Here is a 13,672-nt window from a genome sequence, read left to right as displayed (position 1 = left end):
AATTTTCGTGGTTTAAAGAAAATTTACGTGTTTGTGGATATTTAATTTCGTGGTTTTTTCTGAAGTCTGTATACAAGTCTATTGGAAATATGTGATTCGTTGAACATTTGATTTTGTCGTTAAACTGTACCCACGAAATCAACGAAAATTGGTATCCAACAAATATTAATGAATCCACATTATATAGGAACATATCAATCGGCAGCAAAAAAACAACATCCATTATAGTGAAAGGACAAAAGACATTGTGCAAAAGTATATTTAGGAAAGGTCATTATAGTAGACACTGAAAAATTATGTCATATTATGTGACAAAAATACTCAGTCTGACATAATTGAAACTTTGAACTAATTGAACTTGTATACAATGATAAAAAAAAAAGCATTATATGACATTATAACAGTCCATAATAGACCAGAAAAAAATGGTGCCTAAAATTAACAAATGGTCATTATGTAAATGCTCATGTTATATAATATTTCAGATATGTGCTAACTGGTTACATTTCTATGATCCTGAGTCTGGTATTGGATTGTATTTGGTTAGTGTTAGTTCTGTCAAACAGATAAATGTAACAGACATTGCTAACTTGACAGAATACAGCAGGACAACACACGAAGCTTGTGTAGAACTCACTCCTGAAAATTATCTGGAACATGGACATACCTACTTCACAACTCTGTGGGCATTCAATGGAGCTGTCAATCAGAAAAATGTGTCCGCTATTTCAACTGGAGGTAAACTGCATATTTTTAAGCTTAACTTTTAATATTAAGCATAATTTTCATCAATGGTCTAGCTTACATATGATTACATTATTATAAAATAATTATTGATAAAGCGAAAAAAGTTTAGGCAAAATTATGGCCAATGAAATGGAAAACGCCAAATTTTAGATACATCTTCTCAAATTATATGTCTGATTGTCAAATTGGGCAATATGCACAATTGTTTCTCCATAGGCCGTAATGGTAACGTTTTCTTCTGTAGCTCAGTCCATATCTAAAATTTCCAGATCAACACAAATGGTTAAGCTCAGTCACTTGTTAAAATTTTGAAGCATATCCAATATCACTACACAGAGATATTTTGTTAACACACATCATTTGTGTTCCTCAAGTGGAGGCACATTAGGGATATTTTCCCAAATGGTTTCTAAGAAATGTCCATTTTTCACGTAATGATATATATGGACTCTCAAAGTACTTTATACTAATATGATTATATTCATGCTGTTTTACAGTTACTGTGGACTTAACTGAGCCAGTTTCTGGTCATGTTGTGGATGGAAACAAGACAGGGTTTACAGATATCCAGTTCTCTGGTAATGCAGCTAAAGTAGAGGTTCAATGGAGAGATTACCATGATCCTGAATCAACCATCAGACAGTATGATGTGCAAGTTCAAGTAGCTCCGTATGTTGAAATTATTATACCCCCGCTTTAAAAAAGGGGGGGGGGGGGATACTGTTTTACCTCTGTCTGTCAGTCTGTCCGTCAGTCCATCAGTCCGTCAGTCAGTCCGTCCCATGAAATTTTCGTCACATTTTTCTCAGGAACTACACATCCACCCTTTCTGTAATTTGGTATCAACATTTATATATGACAGCCATACCGTGTGATGCGTTTTCAGATTCATCACTTGACAACTTCCTGTTTACCGAACACTTGTCTGATTTTACACATGATAGCCAAGTTGAAAATTTTCGTCACATTTTTCTCAGGAACTACAATACAAGGATTTCTAAAATTTGGTTTCAGGATTTATATAAGTCAGCTATACCGTGTGATGTGTTTTCAGATTCATCACTTGACAACTTCCTGTTTACCGAACACTTGTATGATTTTACACATGATAACCAAGTTAAAAAATTTCGTCACATTTTTCTCAGGAACTACAATACAAGGATTTCTGAAATTTGGTTTCAGGATTTTTATAAGTCAGCTATACTGTGTGATGCGTTTTCAGATTTATCACTCGACAACTTCCTGTTTACCGAACACTTGCATATTTTTACACAATTAATATTATCCACTTGCGGCGAGGGTATCATCAGTGAGCAGTAGCTCACAGTTTCACTTGTTTTGTTTTTGGAAAATGACGCTTCAGCGGCATTGTTCCGATACCATTGACCAGAACAACAGGAAGTAGATTATTGCCTCTGCCTACCGCACTCGGTTTCATATTTACTATTTTACAAACTAACTGGTATCTGCTTGTATTCTGCTATACTTGAACAAAGTGTTGTAGTCGGACGGGAACAAGTTTACATACTTTATTTTATTTACAACAATAATCTTGACCTGTCCATAGAAAGGCTTGTATAGTCCGCGGTTTTATTAAAAGTAAATAATTAATTTGCATTTTATTTAAGTAATTTTCTTATTAGAAAAAAAACACATGTAAAATTTGGATATAGAAAGTGCTAAAGGAGTGTTTTTAGATCTTTTTAAAAACAAAATTCAATATTATTTTAATAAACTTTTACATTATTTCAGGAATTTGACAGAAAACTTCAAAACTAGAAGAGATTTTGTCACATTTTCTAATATGACGGAGAGTATGAAATGGCTGAATTTCCATTTTCAACATAAGGACAGAGTGAAACTTTATTTACGTACTACAAATGGCGCTATTAACTCAATCATCAATGAGACAGATGGTTATATTGTAGATCTGACACCTCCAAAACTGGTATATCTAGGAGATGGGTTAGCTCAACATGAGGATCTAGAATTTCAGGTTTCTCTTTAGTTTGTTTTTTTCTCTATTTAATCATTTTACTCTACAAATTAAACCAAAAATGTAAGAGATCTCTTGGGAAAAGTTTTGAAATTTTACAGCTGATTAATAGTGGGTAAATTAGCACGTTATTATTGGTTTAACACTGTCACATGGTGACCCTTATGGATCTGTAGGGGGTTAGTAAATTTCATAGAGGGTTCATGGTGTCACACCTACTGTCTTCTATTCATGTTGTTGTGTTTCATTGGGTTTTTTGTCAACACAACACAGAAGAAAAAGTCCAGTGTGTGATAAATTTGTTATACAGTTTACTTCTGACCACCATAGAGGAATAATGGATCAGAAGAACATGAGTACTGAAGTATATTTCAGGCTTATTTTAAAACAGCCAAGCATTTTACAAATATTTGTTCTTTTGTAGTCCAATACCACCATGTTATCATCAAATTTCAAGTTTATTGATGAAGAATCTGGATTAGATCATTTTAAAATACAGATTTATCAACGTCATCAAAGTATTAGATCACAAATTGTTCCAGGTATTTACTTGTTTCATAATTTAGCTTTTTATATGCCCATGATAAACAAGATTTATTATGGCAGTGGAGTATCCAAAAGTTTTGGACGATCAATTGTTTAGATAGGACCATATGATTGGAACTACCCCTTTTTAAAATGGCTGGATCTGCCACTGTTATGGTATACTCTTGATCATCTGTATGTTTGTCCCCCCAAGCTTTTTATAAAAACTAAATAAAATTGAGAAAGGAAATAGGGAATGTGTTAAAGCAGACAACAGCCGGGGGCCACAAAGGGTCTTCAATGTAACAGAAGAATTCTTTGATAAAATTTCATAAACTTGTATGAAATATTTGAATAGGTGGGAAAATATTTGTTTTTCTTTTCTTTTTAGAATTGATAATAATCATGGGAAAGGCTTAACAGAAGAATTCTTTGATAAAATTTCATAAACTTGTATGAAATATTTGAATAGGTGGGAAAATATTTGTTTTTCTTTTCTTTTTAGAATTGATAATAATCATGGGAAAGGCTTGAATTATTCAGCTTAATTATACTTTAGTAAAAATATTATGTTTTATAGCAAGGCGAAATGATTGGATACAGCTTGATGGTGAGACTGTAAATGAATTCATTGACTCCAGTCTAGATTTACTACAAGGTGCTGTATACAGTATCAGGATAGGAGCTGTAAATAAAGCAGGATTTGTGGCAGCTTTTGAAACAAATGGTGTAATAGTAGACAGAACTCCTCCAGCAGTGAGTAACAAATGAGTAATAACCAAGGCCTAAATTAAAATATTGTTTGTTTCCCCAATCGTGACCCTGCCAAGCCAGGTGTGGGTAGGTAGGATGGGAAATAATTTTATTTTTCCAAAAAGCTGGAAAAATATCAGACGATCCGGTAAGCCTGAAAATTCAAAATGAATAAAATAATATTTGACTTAGTTTTGACAATAAAATTTTATGAGTAGCACCAATTTTGCAGGGTCGGTCGGGATTGGGGAAACAAACAATATTTTATTTTAGGCCCAATAATATTGACCTTTTGTCTAGTTCAGGTGATCCTCTAAACATAAGTTATAAAAGATTGAAATGTGAATAAAATAGGATAATAATATAGGTTATTCATTATGATTACCAATGAACACTCTAACAACCAGTTAGTTTCATAAAAAAAACTTACGACTAAGATTGATCTTAAGTCGTCAACAATTCAGTATACTGACAACCGATCTTAGTCCTAAGTTCTTTTGTGAAACCAACTTTAGAGTTCAAATGGTATGCATGTACGCAACAGGTTATAAGTCACTGTACAGTCTTAAAAAAAGTTTTTTTACGGAAATGAATAAAAAAATACATTTAAATATTTACAAAATATTCACACCTTTGAGATTGAAAAATTCTAATTGTATAGAATTATTAATGTTATTACTCTGGTTATCTAGATAAATTGGCTTCATGTCAACACTTTGTCAGATGATGAAGAACAGGCAGTTTATGGTTATGTTTGGCAAGCAGATACAGAAGGTATTAAGGCAGCATGGCGAGCATCAGATCATCAGTCAGGGGTGATTAATTACAAAATAGCTGTTGGATCCTCACCAGGTAAAGTTCCTTTACACACATTCCTTTACAGTGCAGTTGCTAATATCATTTTTATCGGGAAAAAAATTATAAGTTATACGTATAGAATAAATATACATTGTCTTGAAATATACAAAATATTTGCACATGCTATGCCAATTATTTTATCCTGCTTCCAAATGAGTACAAATAAATGCTTATACAATCTATGCAGTTGATTGCTCAAACAGCACAGTTGCAGTATAAAGAACAATACTGAAGTAATTTGCCAGAACATAGATATTTCGTAGGTACAAGGGGATAGATTAAAGAAGTTAAACCATATCAACAAAATGTTTCACAATGACATGATGATGACCTCTGATTTGAGATGGTTGTTGTGGCAGGTTTTATTATAAATATTTTCTTATTTCTAGATGGAACTGATATAAGGTCATGGACAGATGTAGGACTTAAAACAGATGAATATATTAATGAATTGTCTCTAGAAGTTAGTAACATAGACACCAAGACTCCAGTGTACTATGTTAGTTTGATAGCAGTAAATGGAGCAGGACTGGAAAGTTCTCCTGTGGTGTCAACACCAATAGTTGTGGTGGAAGCTGACAAAGCAGGCAAATATATCTATGGATTGTCCCTGGTATCAATGTCACCAATTCCCCTGTTTTCTATGTTAGTTTGATAGTAGTAAATAGTGCTGGCCTTAAAAGTTCACCTGTGGTGTCAATGCCAATAGTGTTGGTTGAAGCTGACAGACCAGTTACAAAAGAGTATTTCAGAACTGAAGGAAATTTTTCTTTCTGATTAAAATATTATTTCAATGAAAAAAGAAAATAGATTAAAATTCATAGAAAACTAAGCCATAGAAATTGAAACAGCTCTGATAATGGGATTTCAAAATATAAAAAAAAATAAGAAACATCAGACCTTTTTCATGCTCCAAGACAGTACATATAGGTAAATTCATGACACACTTCAGTAAAAAAGATACATTATCTGAGTTATCTCCCTATATATTGCAAAGTTGAAAAATGGAGAATAAAAACAAAGAATATTCAGTATTTGTTAAACAAAATCAGTGGCAAAAAAATACTAAAACACATAATTTTCTTCGTGCAAATGAATGACATTCTTTTTTTGAATTTGCACATTTTATTTGTGATCTAGTCCGATTATTTTCTGCTATTTTACAAGACAATAAATTTATTTTAATCTGCCATTTATCTCATTCTTGATGGTTTGGCTACTGCTGTAGTTTTTTTGTAATGTGAGTTTTTTTGCATATGAAGGATAATTATATTTGCAGCAAGGGACGTTTGCGCTTTTTCATAGGACATTTGCGCTTTTTTTTGTGGACACTTGGGCTTCAAAACATAGGACATTTGCGTTTTTTAAAAATGGACATTTGCGCTTTTATTATATATCTAAACCCTTCCTCTTTTGTACGGGTTTTAAAAGTTTAAAATTCATTTCATAGCACATTGTTGAAATGTGTTGAAAAGTTTATGTACAGCTAAAAGAAATAAAATCAAGTACTGTCATTACAATTACAGGTCAGTTTTAGCTTGGTATTTGAAGCCCAAAAAGTGAACAATTTTTGCTCTTGTTATCTGTCCTGATTGGTACTTGGCCCACATCTCAAATAAATGATCGAGTTTCTCCTTCCCACTTCAGTTGTACATTCCTTGTATTCTTTAGAGAGACATAATGCTTGAATTTTCTCCACCAGGCTTGGGACAGATTGAAACGGCAGCACTTCAAGAGAGCTGATAGAAATAAATTTCTAACAACATCCATAACTTGGTCTTGTCTCTATAACTTTAAAATCCATGATCAAGACTGTGTAAATGTGAACTAACAAATGACAAATATAAGTTAAATTTATTCACGTAATGATAACTTCTCATTAAGATTACAGGTAGTCGACTATAGGTAAAAAGCGCAAATGTCTGATCAATTTAATAAAGGTGAATCAAAATTAAAAGCGCAAATGTCCATAGTATTTGAAGCGCAAATGTCCATAGTATTTGAAGCGCAAATGTCCTATCGTTTTACAGGTAAAAAAGCGCAAACGTCCTGTGGCCTATATTTGGGTCCTTTTCATTTCAGACAGGATTTCGACTGATCTTTACCTTGTTTTATGAATTTGGGATCAAGGCAAAGTTTTAATTGATAACAATGGTTTCTGTGATATTTTAGTTCATTCTAGTTATTTGCATGCATTACTTATAGATTATTATATGGCATTTTCATATTTGCCTGGGGATCGTCACTAGACTTCCGTATCAAGCCAGAGGGTTTTAGGTCGAGGGCTTGATATGGGTCAATGGCTGATACCAGTGCCAATATCGAAAATGCCATGTTATAATCTACAAGTTCTGCATTCAAATAACTAGAATCAACTGTAATATCAAAGGATTTTCAATGGCTGATATGGATTATGGCCCTGAGGACTAATAACTGACCTTAGCTTCTGGCTGTATTGGCCATGCAAAAAAATACATATTAGTACAAAATGTGTTATAACTTTTTATAATGGTGGTGGTGCAGAATGCTTTGGTTAATATTGTGTATTTAAGTTTGCATTTTCTACTTTGTGTTTAGGCATAGTTATTGATGGTACAGACGGCACAGACCATGATCCTGTATCTGACATGGGTATTGATGTAGATTACCAATCTGACATTTCTACACTCAGTGTTCAGTACACTGAATTTGAGAGCCATCTCCACGGTGTCATGGACTATGAATGGGCTGTAGGGACAACCCCAGGTGGACAAGATGTTACCACATTTTCATCTGATGGAATTTTACATGTAGAAGAGCAAACTATTGCTGGAGATGGTAATTTTTTGGATAATGATTGCATCAAATGCAAATCAAAACCCTATAGTACTGACTTGATATCTTAATCTTCCAAGCTTTATCACTACTTTTGAGATACACAAAATATAGTGCATTGATCATAACTTTCTATGCATCCTATCCATGAACATTTCAAGAAATGTATCAATGGATAAAGGAAGATGTGGTGTGAGTGCCAATGAGACAACTCTCCATCCGACATGTTTGCTAAGATATTCGAGTCACAAAATGATGTTATTCTTGTCAAGAAAATTACATGAATTTTGCATGGTGCAGGAATTTAATACCTGTGTTAAAAATATCAATGATGTCATCTTTAAAAATGAGTTTTTTTCTTAGTCCAGAATTGTAAATAAATCAACTACAACCAATGCTTTATACAATGCAATATTTAATTTTACTTCCCACTGATCAATAAAAGCTATATTTACCCTTCAGTGCTTAAGATGCGGCTATTTAAAACAAATTGTATATTGTTAGGCATAACAAGCTCTGGATATGCACAAGTAAATGCTCAGCTAGAACCTGGAAAGACTTATTATTCTACCATCAGAGGTATCACGAATGCTGGAAATATAATTGAGTCTGTATCAGATGGAATTACTGTAGACTTATTGCCTCCAACAGTAGTGTTAGACAGGTGAATATAGGGTCATACAGTATTTCTATTTATAATTTGTTTGTTTGGTTTTAATCTTTTTAGGGAGGGGAGGAGAGAGGACTTATCAGTCTTAAGCCATAATCCTTCTATAAACGGTAGCAATTTTTATATTAACTGGATTATTTCAAAGAAAAAACAGGGTTGAAAGAAATTCTTGTTTTCCAAAAGGAAATAATATAATATAATCTTAATGGCCACTCTTTAGCTACAGCATGAATTTTAAAGACCAATAATAATAAAAAAGTATTTAATTTGTATGTTTATTTAAAAATACAGGCTGTCGGATAAAAGTGCAGTTGATGGTGACATAGGACCGAGTTCTTCAATGTATAAAAGTACAGCTGATTCCCTGTCTGCCATATGGCACTACAATGACACAGACAGTCAAGTAACAAGAGCCTGGTATTCTGTTGGTACATATCCATACGCTGAGGACATATCACCTAGAACTAAAGTGAATATATCCTCTACACAAAGTAGTCACCTGGAGGTTGGCAGTATCACACCTGATGTTACAGGTAAATGACCAGTATATATTTTATGCCTCACATTGGGGCAATATGTTTTTTGATCTGTTCGTCCGTGATTGTCCCCCTTCAGGTTAAAGTTTTACGTCAAGATAGTTTTTGATGATGTTGTAGTCCAATCAACTTGAAACTTAATACTAATATTCCCTATTATATGATCTTTCTAATTTTAATGCCAAAATATAGTTGTGTCATCCAATTTCAGAGTAAACTGAACATATAAAATAATTGTGAAAGTAGGGCATCTGCGTACTATGGACACATTCTTGTTAAGTGCTAGAAAAGTTGTTGTGATTCCAACCCTTACAGCTAATACATTAATGCTAGCAAGACAAATCTTTGTTTGGCTTGCTTGCTTTGCCTGTATCAATGTTTGCTCAAGCATGGCAATTAAGATAGGCGGGGCTTCAGCTTGTATACGTCATACTAAAATTTTATTGGACAGACACTAAATTTTAAACATCACATGATGACAAATATAAAGCGCAATCGTAGAAATGGAAGCCAAAAAAATGTATTTGTTTTTTCTCGAAGATATGCATTTTCATCATCCAACTGAAAAGACTGTCGTCAAGTACTTTTAGAAAAGCAAAATAACTATTCGAACACACCTACTCTGATTTAGTGATTCATTACATAGGTATTTCAATTGACCCATATATTTCATCTTTTAGTACTGTGATTTTTTTATGTTATAAAGTCAACCTGTAGTTTTGCTATATAAAAATGATAGAATCTGAAGCGAGATGATGTATCAAATGTTCTTCCTTTGTGCGGTTTTTTAGACAAATTTTTCATCTCAAACTCACCCTAACATAAGAAGGTTCGCTCGATTTTTCTCTTTTTGATACAATTGTTTTCAATTTTTCAATTTTTTTTTTCTTGAGTCACTTAATTGAAGGACAGACACGGAAATAAGTAAACTTATAGATTGATATGTTCTCCGTCTGTATAAATTTAAAAAAAAAAAAAAAAAAAATTCTTCACCCAACTTGATAGATAACCATGTCGTGTCGTCGACTTGATATCTAGCTGTTCTACTTAACTATGTAATAGATAAATTAAAAACTTATGCAAATGGTTGTTTTTTTTACAATAAAACACTCGTATTTGAGAAGAAAATTGTTATTTTATTTGTTTCTATTCACTTTTAAAAAATTTCTTATTAAAGTAAATATAACAGAAAGCACTTATCGCCTTCTCTATAAACAAAGAATAATCAGTTTGAAGCTCTACAAGCAAAAAGTAATCCAAAGTGCGCACTTTCAATAACAATAGACATAACAAATAAAATAATTAAGTCATCCCCCCTAATTAATTTATCCCTTTTATTAGAAATTCAAGTGCACCTTCTTTATTAGGGTGTGTTAGAAATGAATATTTTGTGTTGAAAACGTACAAAGAAAGAATATTTGATACATCATCTCGCTTCAGATTCTATCATTTTTATATAGCAAAACTACAGGTTGACTTTATAACATAAAAAAATCACAGTACTAAAAGATGAAATATATGGGTCAATTGAAATACCTATGTAATGAATCACTAAATCAGAGTAGGTGTGTCTTTTCAGTTGGATGATGAAAATGCATATCTTCGAGAAAAAACAAATACATTTTTTTGGCTTCCATTTCTACGATTGCGCTTTATATTTGTCATCATGTGATGTTTAAAATTTAGTGTCTGTCCAATAAAATTTTAGTATGACATATACAAGCTGAAGCCCCGCCTATCTTAATTGCCATGCTTGAGCAAACATTGATACAAGCAAAGCAAGCAAGCCAAACAAAGATTTTGTCTTGCTAGCTTTAATGTATTAGCTGTAAACAAAATGTTCAACTCTGATTTCAAGTTTGCTTGAATAACAAATAATGATTTATTTATAGGGACTTTATATTTTAAATACATTTTACTGGAATTCAGTTCATTTAAATGTTCTAATTGGTCTTCAATATTTACAGCTTTTACATTAATGCTAGCAAGACAAATCTTTGTTTGGCTTGCTTGCTTTGCTTGTATCAATGTAAACATTACAGACAAAGCATTTATAGCCTTCTCTATAAACCAAGAATAATCAATTTGAAGGTTTACAAGCAAAAATAAATCCAAAGTGCGCATTATTCAATTACAATAGACATAATAAATAAAAGGGATGAATATAGTCATTTCCTCAACTTAATTTATCCCTTTTATTAGAAAATCAAGTGAACCTTCTTATGTGAGGATGTGTATGAAATGAATAGTTTGTCTTAAAAACGTACAAAGCAAGAACATTTGATACATCATCTCGCTTCAGATTCTATTATTTTTATATAGCAAAGCTACAGGTTGACTTTATAACATAAAAAAATCACAGTACTAATAGATGAAATATATGGGTCAAATGAAATACCTATGTAATGAATCACAAAATCAGACTAGGTGTGTTCGATCGAATAGCTATTTTGTTTTACTAAAAGTACTTGACGACAGTCTTTTAAGTTGGATGATAAAAATGCATATCTTTGAGAAAAAAAAAAAAATTTTTTGGCTTCCATTTCTATGATTGCGCTTTATATTTGTCATCCTGTGAAGTTTTAAAATTTAGTGTCCTTAACCTCAACATATTTTTCTCCCAATGAAATTTAACTTTGATGTATACAAGCTTAAGCCCCGCCTATTTTAATTGTCATGCTTGAGCAAACATTGATACAAACAAAGCAAGCAAGCCAAACAAAGATTTGTCTTGCTAGCATTAATGTAAAAGCTGTAATAGATGCACTTATTTTAAATTCCTATTGATTACAGGCAAACCTAATATAATCAGTATCTGGGCAGAAGACAAAGCGGGTATGATTGGACTTACTACATTTGGTTCAGTTATCATTGATACCAGTCAACCAGGAACTGGATATGTATCTTGTCCAGAATATATTGGGGTAAGTCATCCATAGTCAGGATACAACAGTGTTTTGTCTAATATCTTTGATGTTGTTACTACAAGCGTTTAAATGTAATTCTCTGTCTTTGTTGAAGTATACCACAAGCTGGTCTATAAAAAGACTTCTTGGGCTATTGATAGTCCTGCAATAACTGTTGATTAGTGCAATGTAATGATTTATCTATAACCTGGTCAAAGGCTATAGCTGTGATATTCCCAAAAATTGTGATGGGAAGTTATGAACCCTAACTATGTATATAGACATGTATTAAAATGATTATTACGTGAATATAGGCATATATTGTCACTCTTAGAATATTGATAACTAAGGGTATCATATTCAAAAGGTTTTGTTTGCCAGAAATTAGGTTGATGCATTTGCTAAAATCACGATCAACATGATGGGTACATTTCTTTCTTGAATAATGCAGTTACAATTTGTGTCAACACTTGCAGGTAGAGAGCCCAATATTATGTTCCTGGTCAGGATTTCTAGATGAAGAGAGTCCAATACAGAAATTTATCATCACGCTTGGATTGGAACAAGGATCTTCAGATATTTTTGAAACAACTGTCACTGGATTTTTGTCTTTTTATAGCATAAAAGGTATATTTTTTAATAATGGTGAGTTTTTAGCATAAATGTTTTTGTTTTTTTTTAACTTACTTAATGTGAGATTTCTTTAAAATGAAAATTCTAAACAAGAGATTGGTGGTAGAATACATTGTTTTCAATGACGCTGTCTCATACTTTTGTAGTGTAAATATTAGTGTCTAACATTCAGAATTTAATATTTCAACAATTAGCCAACATACTTATATCATATCATGGTGCTCTATTTTTCTAATGTATTGTTTTGCCTTTTGCTAATATTACAGGACTCCTAACCAATAATGATGATAATGTTTTTCTTTGAAGATGATATTTGACTTAGATCAGGTCTTTGGAGTGAGAGTTTTAAAATGTTTTGTAAAATATTGCTTGACTCCCATTGATACTAGAGAGTTGACATATATAGATTCATTTTACAATATTGATTATGATCTTTATCATTTGAAATATTGAGATTTGAATTCAAGGCTTTTTCAAGCATTTTAACTTTTGAGAATGGAATTATTTCATAAATAGATAGGAACAGTTGCAGAATCTGTTTCTCTGGATTAAATAACAAATTATAAATGTAAAATATTCTGAACTAATTTGATGGGAAATTATACTGGACATTTCAATAGTTGGATTTGCTTTATTCAAACAGGACTTCACAGGTTAAAATGCATTGAGGTTAAAGTTGTGTAAACATCTACAGAAAATTATTTTAAATTATTTTCAGGAGTTAACCATCTTCTCAGTCATGGCAAGTCATACTATGCCACAGTCACAGCAGTGAATTCAGTTGACATGGAAACATATGCTTTCTCTGGACCCATTTCTATAGATACAACACCACCCAAGCATGGGAAAGTGGTTGACCTGCATACAGTCTACAGAATCAATGTCAAGGACAACAGTCAAACTGTGGCAATGAATGCTAAAATCTGTAGTACAGATGAAGGTGATATTCGTTTTTCCTTTTTAGCTCCTAAACATTTAAAGATTACTCTGCTATAAAAAAAAAAAAAAAGAAAAAAGAAAAGGAAAAAAGTGAAGAGGGGTGTATGTGAATACAGAGCACTAGGGACATCTTCTTCTGCTTGCTATAAATAGATTATAGAAATCTTCTGTGCAATACATTATTTGGTGCTAACAATAATAAAAAAAGAAAATTTGAAAGATTTACTTACCTCGATTGTTTTCTTTGCATCAAAAGCCACCACCCCATATCTTACATAGCCAACATCCTACATGT

General features: G+C 32.3%; 1 protein-coding gene across 1 annotated transcript in view; it reads left to right on the top strand.

Annotated features, from left to right (window-relative positions):
• The window catches only part of LOC134692404 (uncharacterized), a 30,510-nt gene that overhangs the window by 3,339 nt on the left and 13,499 nt on the right, over positions 1–13,672 (top strand). The window contains exons 4-16 of the mRNA XM_063552854.1: positions 486–738; positions 1,245–1,416; positions 2,500–2,743; positions 3,168–3,285; positions 3,849–4,024; positions 4,714–4,873; positions 5,269–5,466; positions 7,457–7,696; positions 8,198–8,357; positions 8,655–8,896; positions 11,693–11,823; positions 12,282–12,432; positions 13,157–13,378. Coding sequence (XP_063408924.1) covers positions 486–738; positions 1,245–1,416; positions 2,500–2,743; positions 3,168–3,285; positions 3,849–4,024; positions 4,714–4,873; positions 5,269–5,466; positions 7,457–7,696; positions 8,198–8,357; positions 8,655–8,896; positions 11,693–11,823; positions 12,282–12,432; positions 13,157–13,378 — 2,467 coding nt within the window. The remainder of the gene's footprint in view (positions 1–485; positions 739–1,244; positions 1,417–2,499; positions 2,744–3,167; positions 3,286–3,848; positions 4,025–4,713; positions 4,874–5,268; positions 5,467–7,456; positions 7,697–8,197; positions 8,358–8,654; positions 8,897–11,692; positions 11,824–12,281; positions 12,433–13,156; positions 13,379–13,672) is intronic.

Source organism: Mytilus trossulus, chromosome 12 (assembly GCF_036588685.1).
Source record: "Mytilus trossulus isolate FHL-02 chromosome 12, PNRI_Mtr1.1.1.hap1, whole genome shotgun sequence".
Lineage (NCBI taxonomy): Eukaryota > Metazoa > Mollusca > Bivalvia > Mytilida > Mytilidae > Mytilus > Mytilus trossulus.
The sequence above is the reverse complement of the archived record's forward strand: the minus strand, read 5'-3'. Positions and strand labels throughout refer to the sequence as shown.